General features: G+C 36.2%; 1 protein-coding gene across 1 annotated transcript; it reads left to right on the forward strand.

Annotated features, from left to right (window-relative positions):
• The first annotated feature begins 5,376 nt into the window (after positions 1 to 5,376).
• LOC108998053 (zinc finger CCCH domain-containing protein 6-like) lies at positions 5,377 to 11,296 on the forward strand. Its single transcript, XM_018974482.2, has 4 exons — positions 5,377 to 5,754; positions 9,611 to 9,820; positions 9,966 to 10,090; positions 10,176 to 11,296. The coding sequence occupies exons 1-4, from the start codon at positions 5,695 to 5,697 to the stop codon at positions 11,119 to 11,121; spliced, it is 1,341 nt and encodes a 446-aa protein (XP_018830027.1). The 5' UTR covers positions 5,377 to 5,694; the 3' UTR covers positions 11,122 to 11,296.
• The last annotated feature ends 787 nt before the right edge of the window (positions 11,297 to 12,083 follow it).

A 12,083-nucleotide genomic window follows, 5' to 3' on the forward strand; every position in this document is an offset into this window, starting at 1 on the left:
TACTCTCCCATACGGCCCTTGGCTACCTGCAGACAACCTTGGCCCCAAGAGGTATGATCGAGGTCCCTCTAGCTCTCCATCGCATTGAAAATACAAGTGGCAAGATCTACTTCTTAAGACTCCAACAATCAGGACCACACCTCCAAAGGAAAGGAAAGGAAAAGGTTGAGTTTTGCAAAAATTTTGAACCCAATCAACTTGCCACGATCAACCCAAAGCCTGCATCTTCAGACAACCATGGCAATTTCCTCCAAGGTACTACTCCACAAAACATTGTTCATGTTACAATTCCAACTCACTCTTTCAATTTGAACTATATCACTGAGCCTTCTACTAAGTTCAATTCTCCATGTGGCAAGGACTTAATGATTCGGAACCATTACCCTACAGTCATTAATGCCCATCTACCTTCTAAAGTCCAACACTTCAACTCCTACAATCAATTTGTTACCTCAAGCCTTTCATTCTCAATAAATATCTACTTATCTAAAATGAAACACTTCAACTTACACAACTCTCTCAATTAAACTTGACTCACCATGCCATCTAGATGCCAAGAAGGTACAAAAGCCATAATAGAACCCTTACAGTCTCATCAGAAATCATTGATATTGCACTCTCTCAAGATCACTCTCCCAACAAGAAGTATTTTTGTCCCCTTACAACCTGAAACCATCCAAGCCAAACAAAGCTAACATTGTTTCAAGTGGTACCTCAAAAGTAGGGCCCATCTACAAATCCGTTGTTATCACCATAATAGACATCTCAAAACCACCAAACCTAACTCAACTCTTTCCAAGCCCACCAATTTTCTTGCCCTTGAAATCAAGTGTTCAGACTCCTACTAAAACCGATGAGCTTTCTATTTCAACCCATCCACTCATGGACTCATGGAAATCTTCCACCTAAACGAAAACCGTTCAAACCTCCCAAATCACCTTTTTCAAGGACGTACAACAACGCTCCCAAAAGACAACTTTTTCCCACCAACCCAAAAGACTTGGAACCCTAGAAAAACCTAGCCTCATCTCCTCCAAATGTGCAATTTACAAGCGTGAGAACGATTTCCTCTACAAATATCTCCACTAAAAACCTGATCAATCAAGAACCACCTGAGGAAGACACACTTAATTCTACTTGACTTCCACTCGGTAAACCTTAGCAAGACAAGAAAATGTTGTCTAAATTCCTATTTTGTGCCATATGCGAGGACCGAGCAATCCAACCCATAAGAAGCATCAAAAGAAGTAGAAGAGGGGAGTTGCATTCCACCTCCACCAACCAAATGAGGATTATAATATGGAATTTTTTAGGCCTTGCTCAACCCTAGGCCCTTAGAAGCTTAGGGAAAATCTCAAGAATCATTATCCTAATTTATGGCATCAAAAAGAAAATTTATGGTAAGACTTGGAAACAATTCATAGAGCTTATCCTGGTGCATGGCTCTGCATTGGGGACTTTAATTCCATCCTAAATCAATAAATTTTGAGATCGCCCTGTAACCTCTTGTTTAGTAGGTGGATTAGGCACCCTTATATATAAACATGGCTTAGTTGACATTGGTTTCATTGGTCCCTCATACACGTGGACAAACAAAAGGTAAGGTCACGCTCTTATTAAGAAACAACTGGATCATGGTGGAGCCAACTAGTAATGGAGACTCCTTTTTCTGGATGCCAATCTCCACCACCTCTCATTCTTAGCTTCAGACTACAATCGATTGTTGTTAATGGTAACCCAGCATTTGAACTCTATCAAAAGTTTAAGGTAACTAAAGAGGCCTTGAAATAATGGAATAGAGCTCACTTTGATAAAATTCAAGACAATATCCAGAAACTAGAATGAGCTCTATGACACATTCAAAGTCTTAACCCCTCCTCACATAACCCAACTAGACAAGATGCAATGGTGTAGACATTAATTTGGGAATTACTCGGTTAAATCCACCTACAATCTTGAATCCTCATCCTCTTGCACATCCCTTCCAAACTACCCAAGTTCTTCATGGAAACAACTTTAAAAACTAAAGATCCATGACCACCACATATTACTTCTTTGGAAAATTTTATGGCACCTTTTGTCAACTCGCTTCCAGTTGAATAGTGTAATCCCCTCACCTCATCTTGAGGGCATGATCTGTCCCATTTGTAACAAAGAAAAGGAAATTTTGGCTTATTGATTTTTGATTTTTCCCTTTACATGCATCATCTGGTATCAAAGTAGTTGGCATTGAACATCTCAGAATTTCCATATTCCATTATAGATTGGGTACAAATTATTATAAACCCATAATCTCAGTTAGGTCTATTAGGGGATGAAACTAATCATTTTCAGCTCCTTATCGTCCTCATTATAAACATCATATGGCAACTTCACAACATATCATCCTTGACCAAATCAAGCCTAAAATTTGAAAAATTAGTATTCTCCTTGTAAAGTTCTATAGATAATATCTATAGGCATGGTGAAAGAAACTTCGTCATCTGTATCCTGATAAATGGACTCCTCCCCCATCAACTTCTATAGTTTAAGCTTTGATGCACCTGTTAGGGACACTTTCATGATTATAATAGTTGTTTGCCACAATTCAGATGGGAAAATTCTAGAAGCTTGGACATCAAAACTTGAATCAACCAATCCAGGCATAGGTGAAACTAATAGAAGGAGATGCTCTTTTGGTCAAAACAACCATCGTACATGTTGGCGCACAATAGATTGGCAAATTTTACCGATCATTGAGAATGTTCATCTTGGATTGAAACCCTTCGATCATTGAAAAGTTTGAAAAATTAATCGATCGCAAAATTAATACACGCATGCAATTGCGCAATGAGCTACGACCAATCTTATTATTGGTTGTATACCCTTAGCTACTCTTCGTCAATGTATTCTCTTGATAAATAGAGACAAGGATCCACATTCTTACTATGTAATATGAACCTTTTATTCTATTAATATTATGCTTGCTTGGTTAGAAAAAAAAGATTCCAAACTCAAGAAACTGCCATTATATGAGGGCAATTGTTGGGAAAGTTTAAACTTAAAAGAAAACAAATGATGATAATGATAATGAAGATGAAAGAGATATGTCTTAGCAAGTGCAACATTTCGTGTATTGAAATTCCCTTGCTCTCCCCTTGAGAGTAATTTAAAGGAATTAGATTGATAAAAAATAACATTACATAACTTTAACGATAAAATCTAAAATGGTGATAATTGTAACATATGTTTAAATTGGGTCAAGTTACCAATTGATAGTTTGGATATCATCTTTTAAAAATAGGTAATGATATATTGACAATTTTTTTTACAATTATTTTACAACTCATTTTCAAGAAACCAATACAATCATGCCACTCTATTAAAAATAAATTTCAATATTACAAAATTGCACTTAATTTTATGTAGAGTTGTAAAGTAGTTATGAGTGAATCATTTTTTATTAATAATTAGGGGTAATTACAATTTGCCCTCTCGAACTTTTATTTAATTCACAATGTACTCCCGAAATTAATAATTATATCAAAGTAGACCCCGCTTATTTTCAAAACTTACCAATGTGCCCATTCTATCTACCAGCAACGTTAAATCAGATTTAATAAATCTAATGAAAACTGCCTTCACGTGCTGCACATGTGCATAATATTCACTACAAATATATAATTTTCATATAATTTATTTATCATTGACTATATAAAATAGAAAATAATATAGGCTATCTATTAATGATAATAAATTAGATGAAAATTACATCTTTATAGTGAATGTTATGTACATGAGTAGTATGTGGAGGGGGTTTCCGTTAGATTTGACGTTGTTGGTGGATGGAAGGGGCACATTGGTGAGTTTTTAAAGTAAGGTGATCCACTTTGATGCAATTATTAGTTTCAGAGACATCTTGTGAATTGAGTAAAAGTTCGAAGAAGTAAAGTATAATTAACCCTAAAAATAACTTGTAGTTTAATTGTTTGAGGTGGTAAAATTCAAAACTAATTTTCAATAATGAATCCTCGTAACAAGGACTCTAAACTGTTTATATTTTAATTAACCTAATCAAGTTGGGATTGAAATAATTGTTAATGTTTTGGACAATGGTGCAATGACTAGTAATATTATTTATTATATTCTCATTATTTTATGATGTTATATATTAAATAATTAAATAATTATTTCTTATTGTTTATTTGTCTACCAATCATTTGATAGCACATCAATAAATATTGAGAGTATGATAAATAAAAATAAAATAATAAATAACATTTTTTCTTAAAAAAAAAAAAAAAAGAGAGAGATAAAAGGAGTGAAGTTTGATGCGATCCAATTCTTCGAACTTCGTTGAGAATGTCTCTTTAGTAGGTAGGTCCCATCTATATTTCTTATTTCTGTCTTTTTTTTTTAGTCTTTCTAAAAGTTACCTTACCCTAAACCAATGCAAGGAATCCAATCTTAAGTATTTTATATTTGGATTCTGCCCGACATAACTCGAACATGAATTATGATGAAGTATGTAGTAAAAAAAATATTATTTATTATCTATTTTCTAATCATTTTATGATGTAATATTATTTGAATAAATATAAATAAAAATTATTATTGAAAGTATCTATTTTACACACATGATGTGATATCATATAGACTACATATCTTCTCAAGTGAGTGTTGGAAATCAATTAGAAGCAGCCACGCAGTGAATACAAAATGTGCACTGTTATAATGACTTCTCTCTAGCATTATTCAATATTATTTCATGATATAACATTGTTTCATGTTATAATATCTTTAAAAATTATTATGTTGATTCTTTTTGTTTTGAAATTATTAGTAGTGATTAAGATTTAGAGATGAGTTAAAATAATTTATGAATATTAGAATAAAAATTAAATTATTTATTATATTTTGTGTAGAAATTTAAAAAATTATTTTAAAATTTAAAAAAGTTAAATTATTTATTATATTTTATGTAATAATTTAAAAAAATTATAATGATAAAATAAAATGAATTAAAATAAAAGATAAGTTTGATTTCAAACAAGATCTAATACTTATTTATCAATTGATCAAAAAAAAAAAAAAAAGGAAAACATATGAGACACGTGGTGAAAAGAGGCTGCCACACACGTCCTTGTGGCAGTTGAGCATTGACCGCCACCGGACCTTAGCTACACCCTTCGTCAGCGACGGTCCTGTGATCGTCGTTTTACTCAAAAAAGCTAAGCTTACAAATCAACCCCACTTTTTATTAGTAGCGCGTGATCCACAACTAATCCTCACTACCATACATCTCAGAAGTCACGCACTTCAGATGCGCGTGTGACAGAAGACACGTGAACAGAGAACAAAAAACAAATATAAACAAGTAAAATACGGAAAATGTACAAAAAAGAAGAAAAGAAAAGCTAGGGTTTCTATGGACTTCTTTGTTAGGCTTGAGAATTATATGGCAGTAGAAGATTTCGATCCGTCACTGTGCGTCTGCCATTCGATGGCGTGAATTTCGTACAACTAGAATCCTCAGAAAGTGCTAACTTATATAAGGTCTTTGACACAGTAGGCCAGGGTTTCGAATCCGGGAGCAGGGGTTTTTTTTAACTCTAGGCTCTGTGATCGAACCCGAATTGAAACATATCATAAAAATATATTGGACATCGGAGCTGGGAAAAGAAGTTGGGGAAAATTTTGATTCTTCTGTAAACTATGCGGGGATTGCACAAATCGAAAAGGGTTTCTTGGGCTTCAGATGTAAATCTTTGTCAGGTAAAAATTGCATTTTAGATAACCGAGTTGAAAACCCGATTACCTAATCTTTGTGTGATTCAATTTCAAATCGATTACATTCAACACTCCTTTGTTTGACTCTAATGTGTGTGAATTTTATTGGAATCTTTTGATCTCACTCCTTTAATGTTTCTGTTAAAGGAACTTGTTCTTCATTCTTTGCGATGTTTGGTTCACTGTCAATGTTCTCTGAAGGAATCTTTTCTTGTGTTCTTGGTAACTTTTAATTGGCATCTGAAGAAAAAAATTTTAACGTTCCTTTCATCTAAATGAGATGTTACATAACTCTATTATCAATTGTGCATTTGAGTGCAAAGCACTCTCAAATGTCAAAACTGAAAAAAAAAAAAAAAAAAAAAAAAACAGAGAAGGAAACTTTGTGAAACCATGCAGCAGCTGGCAGTAAATCTGTGTTAAATGATATGAAACATATATTTTAACACCAAATGCTGAAAAGAAATTACATTACTTTCCATTTTTATGTGACCTATGGAAAAACTTTCTTATTCAACAAAATTTAATGTTCTATTTTGAGTAAACTACTTGAAAGTTGAAAGCAATACATCGGTACAGGGGGTAGAGCTGAAAAGATCTGACATGACTTATATCTGGAAGGAGATGGAGAAAGCTGGTTGTTGAATCAACGAAATAAGAAACTTGTTTTCTGGAATAAATGCCTTGAATTTTTCAGATAACAACTAGCAAGCAACTTGTTAAGTAAAAGAATTTTGTATGTGAAACTTGGATAAAAGTGTCTTACAATATACAGGGTTATGCTGTGAAGCTATGCCCACATCCTATATGGAAAGAAGATAATTGTCAATTTATATCTATATTAACACTAAGGATACATCGTTCGATAGTAGGTGTTGGAAAATTTTTCATACATATTGAAACTGCAATGAGCATGCTGAATGAAGAAGTAACCATATAGGATGAAATTAAAGTGAAATAGAATAAGAAGTAGATGCAAGTCAGAAGTGCGTCAGGATCAAGTTAGAACTAGAGGAGTTACATTATGACAGGTTATGGCAAAAAAAAGTGGAAAAGAATGTGGGATAAGGGGGGCGATGTGATAGTCTCTTATTCCACAGTGAATAGTACTTTAGATAGAGCTTAATGGCAGAAGATATATTGTGAAAACGACCCCCAGTGTTGTGGAAGAAAGGCCTTGTTGCAGTAATTGAAGCATATGAACTTTATGGTTCCTTCCAGGGTCAATTATTAGGGCTTTAAAAAAAAAAAAAAAAAAAAAGAACTGCCATGGAAAGGTGGTTTGTTTGCATTAAAAGATTAAGCACGATTCAGAGTTAGTGAACTAAGGAAGGGAGGTTATAGTGTAAATTCCTTTTGATATTCATTTGATTGCAGTGTACTCTTTATAATAAAAGATAGAGAAGAAGAAAGAGAAACTTTAAAGAATCATTACAAGTGGACTTCAAAACAAGAATTATAAAGAGCCCGTAGAATAGAATAGTCTCGCATCTGCACGCGCTTCCTTAACCTAACATAGCTTACCGAAAAGAATTTATTTTTAAATCATTCATGTGAAGGGTTCTGTGCTATATTGAAATTATATCTTAACCAGTCAGACTTTGAATTAGAGCTTAGTATAAGAGATGAAATACACATCATATTGCAACATTGTGGAAAGTGTTAGTACAGAAAAAAAGGTTTAGAAGAATGTATCATACTGCTTGATTTGCAGATCTTAGAGGTTCTAAGTTCCATTTAACTGTAAGCTGGTCTCCTTTAATAATTGTTATTCCCTTAAGTGAACCAAGGATCTGTATTTCTGCATGCTTTCCTTAAGGTGTTAGTTACCTTTATATTTTTTGTATGTTTGTTGCTGTACCATCCTTATGGCCTACTTTATAAATGTCTAGACTCGTGTTAAGGATGCTTTTTATTTGGGGGGTGGTTTCATTTGGCCTTTGACACGAGTGATCTTCTTCTGTATATCTTACAGAGCCATCTCCTGTTGTCAACTTCTTTTCTCGGTGACATGCATCAAAGTAGTGGGGCTACTGCTGCTATAACTATTTGTTTCCTTTCTTCCTCCTCTTTTTTTCTTTGTTTTTTGGGGCGAGACGAGGGATGCAACGATCAGATCCCACATTGGGAAAATGAATAACCAAGTTACAAAGGTAGTCATGGGTGCCAAGTCTCACTTTCATTTCTAACTAGGTGAAGCTGCGGTTTATAAGTGATTTTAGGTAAGCTTCAAAGTTACTAATCCTTTTTGCTTTATAGCACACATGTGGCTAGTGCTTTCTCCAGATTGTTATATGGTATTAGAGATAGGTTGTAAGGCCAGACAAGCCATACTAGAGCACAGTATGATGAGGAATTTAGGAAATAAAGTGAGGCATTTGTAGTACCCTAGTTCCACATTGGGAAAAAGAATAAATTACTTACTAGGTGAAATTGGGCTTTACAAGATGAGAAGCTTTGAATTGACTATTTTTTTTGGGTGTGGGGTTGCAGCACAAATGTGGCTAATGCTTTCCCTGGGTCACTTGGATAGTTGTATTCACAGATGGTTAATTTAATTGTCTCATGGCGAGACTTACTTCTATGGGCAGCCTCCATGCTGATGCGCTAGCATGGAGTGATGGAACTTAGCAGTGCTTTTTTATTTTTCCTTCTAAAAGGTTCTTTTTCTTTCTTTTTGCAAGGAAGTCTTGGTCGAGAATTCAGCTGCTTCCAACATGGGAGGTTCAATTCACTATGATAAGCTCCATAGACATGACCTAGGGACTGCAAAAGAACCGGACTGAAAGGCAACATAAAGTCCTGGTTGGCTAGCCATTTAGATGAATGTCACTTTCCAGAGTGCCTGTCACACAAAGCATCTTTAATCTTTTTGATCAGACAAAGCATCTTTAATCTTGACTGGATATGAGGAATTGTCCACAATACTATTTGGTTCTTAGGTTTCCCGGTGCCACAAGACTGAAACTTAAGTGAGGAAAGTTTAGATGCTGTAAAATACCTCCTCCAGAAACTATGAAGGATATAATAGATTTTTTTTTCCAAGCAATTGTTCAGAGTTTGAGAGTAGAAAGATTGCCTGCAGTTCCCAGTAGGGCTTGGGGTCAGGCTGATTCGTAAAATCTAGTCAAGCGGCAGTCTCGAATTGTACCTCATGGCCACGCAGAGTTCATCTGAACCTTATGTTTTCTGTTTTTCTTTTAACCCTTCAAGGCCTGTTCTTTTGTATACTTATTGTGTACATGAGGATCGCCTATTTCATTTGATTTAATAAAATTGTCTTTCTTATAAAAAAATAAAAAATAAAAAAATTAGTCCAAAACAAATAGCTCATAGCTGCTAATTCCATAGCAATTGCAATATTATATTAGCTTTTGTGAAAAAATGGCTCATTCTAAATTGTATTTACATTTTTGGTGAAATGTAACGGAATTGAGATATGTACTTATTAAAAAAAAAGGTAATGGAATTGAGATATGCAATAGTCCTGGGAGTGATCTTTATTTATTTATTTATAGTTAGACAGGGTCAAATGGACATAGAACTCATATTACGCATAACTGTGTCTGGTAGACAGACTTGCTTTGAATTTTTTTCCCTCCTTTGCTTAGTCCTTATTTTTTTGTTTTGCTCGTACAAATTGATTTGACTTTGCAATTCTCGTCAGATATAAATTGAAAAAAGGTTAGAGAAAATGTTGGTTTTGAATTTTCTGTATTGAAGTATTTGTTTAACTACAGTTTCCTTGCGTGCCAAAGTTTGAGTTTATTGTGTGAAATTTAAGGAAGATCAAGCATCTTATGATACTTTCTTATATGTGATGGTACTCTGTTTTGAACAGGTTAGGCTGTTCCTATTGGAGGAATCGCCTGCACAAGTTGGGTTGGGGGGTCAAGATCACCTCCAAGCAAAGACATCATTGGCATTGCATTCAACTGGATCAGGGTCTGATGATAATCTGCCCCCTGGCTTTGAAGGAGCTCATCCTTCTAACCAGTTGCAGATTAAGCTGTCACAAATTGATCTAATTAAATGGAGATCTCCTCCTAGGGTAAGTCAGGCTTTGAGGAGTTTATATTTTGAACATTTTCCTTGTACTTCTAGACTGAATCCGCTGAATATTCATTATGCAAGCTTCATTTGAGCTCATAGCTTTGTTTTTCTAAAGTTTCTTATGTTATTTTTAATTTCTACAGATTGTGCCGGATTTGTCTTGGCAAGTGGTTGCTGGGGAAGAAAGTGAAGAGAGTGAGGTTCAAAGTCAGAGGGAGGTGAGAGTACTTGAAGCTGTTTATCCACGTGCCTCTGCCATTCCTCCGAAGTATGAAACTTCTCCTTCCTCGGAAGGCTTTTACTCTTGGGTTTTACTCTTCCTTGGACTAACAAGTTTTTCTTGCTCTATACAGCCCTTCTGTTTCAGTGGATGCAGGAGACTCAAGTTACGACGATGAGCCAATCCTTATGATACCCCTTACTCCCATTGAAGATGAAGATGCGGCGGTTGAGACATCACCTGATTGCATTGCACCGGTGCATGTTTCTATAAGCAAACAGCCACTACCTTTGGCTCCTAGAATTCCATCTCTGTCCCTAACCAGTTTACCCACTGTTGGGAACCTTCCAGTTCAGAAGCCACCTGCTGCAATGGTGGTTGGTGCTGAACCTGATGTTGTAGCATCTGCATCTGCTGCCTTTAATGCAATCGTGAAGACCAATGAGCAGGAAAACATGATTGACCATGAATTGCTCGTTAAAATTCTAAGCAACCCAAAAATAATTGAGAAGTTGGTTACAGACTATGGAGCGGGCACCAACACACAGGACGTACCCAAGCCAAGTTCCCCTCCAGTGGCTTCATTGGAGCAATATCCAGTTCCCGTTGATTGGACTATAACCTCAACACCCTCATCGGCTACCCCATTAGGTGGACCGTTCTACCCTCAACCAAATGGTGTTGGAGTACGACATCCAAATCCACGACTTCCTCCGCCCACAGTCCTACCAGTTTCCTCTCCACCCTCTGTTGGAGCTCCTCCTGCAAAGGACATCAACTATTACAAGAGCTTGATTCAACAACATGGAGGAGAAAGGCAAGAGGCCCTTCCACAATATGGTAACCGTCAGGGTCACCAGTCAGGAGTTAATCAGGAGTTGGTAAATAACCACAAATCAAGAGATATCAGGCCCAAAATCATGAAGCCTTGCATATACTTCAATAGCTCAAGAGGATGTCGGCATGGAGCCAACTGTTCATATCAGCATGATGCATCATTCCAGCAGCGGGGAAGTCGGTCGGTGCCGGAGGTGCAGAGTGAGAAGAGAATGAAACTGGATAGGGAGATCAGCAGTTAAGGTCTTTACTCCTGAATGTACATTTCTCCAGATGAAAAGGCTTTATTGCAGCTCTCTCTCCCAATATTTTAGTTCTCTTTTGGGCTTAGTCTGTCTTATATATCAACAAATTGTTTACATTTTTATAATTTTACTCTTTGTTGCTTGAATCATTGAGAGTTAAATTCTGGCGAGAGATTTGATGTGACAATTAACGCGGATAATTAGTCAATGCGAGAGAAACGATGTGATTTCATCCTTAAAGGTGGGGGAGGGGACAGAGGAACAAATAAGGTGAGGGGCATATTCCATTCAGCTTAAAAAATAAACAAAGAAATAAATAAAAGCTTGGAACTTTAGGTAGCTTTTTATTGGCATGCCAACTTGCCCAAGCCAATTAATCTGCACTATGCAATCGAATGATAGTGATGGATAATTTACACCATCGTAGTATGGGAGAGATGATGACATGTCATCGTTGGAGTGCCAACGCTCAGCAGTCTGATCAAGATTAATCTACCGCTCCAATCCTTCCAACAACACCCTTTGTCCCCCCGTTTCTGGGGAGGACCCGAGCTTCAGCTTGCTTAACTTCCTTGGAGACTATTCCAAGATAGATGCTCAGCCCTTTTACCATTGCATGTTCTCCGGGTTATCTCGGCAGAGTACTTCCTAATTAAGTAGAATAGGACATCTCCCTACCTCGACTCAACATGACCGGCCAAATGTCTCTTTGACATAGTGGTTAAGGTGAGTACTTGGATTTGATACTCTCTTACAATGTTTCCTCTTTATACTAATCTTTTTATAATTTTGACCGTAGCGGCCTAGTCCTCGATCTTCAACCTTAGGATGAGGGAGATTCTCTCCGAGCAAGCCTTGCAAAGGTGGAGAGAGAAGTACAAAGCCTAGCTACCTAAAGAAGCAGTCCGTGGAAAAGAATGTTGCTCTGCTCAAAGATAAGAGGGGACGCTACTTCACGA

This window comes from Juglans regia, chromosome 3, assembly GCF_001411555.2.
Source record: "Juglans regia cultivar Chandler chromosome 3, Walnut 2.0, whole genome shotgun sequence".
Lineage (NCBI taxonomy): Eukaryota > Viridiplantae > Streptophyta > Magnoliopsida > Fagales > Juglandaceae > Juglans > Juglans regia.

Bases quoted from the DNA above. Each gene is read 5' to 3' on its own strand.
- LOC108998053 (XM_018974482.2), top strand. From the start codon at position 5,695: ATGCGGGGATTGCACAAATCGAAAAGGGTTTCTTGGGCTTCAGATGTA. The intron at 5,755-9,610 runs GTAAAAATTGCA...TGTTTTGAACAG, and splicing joins CAGATGTAAATCTTTGTCAG to GTTAGGCTGTTCCTATTGGA. The intron at 10,091-10,175 runs GTATGAAACTTC...TGCTCTATACAG, and splicing joins GCCTCTGCCATTCCTCCGAA to CCCTTCTGTTTCAGTGGATG.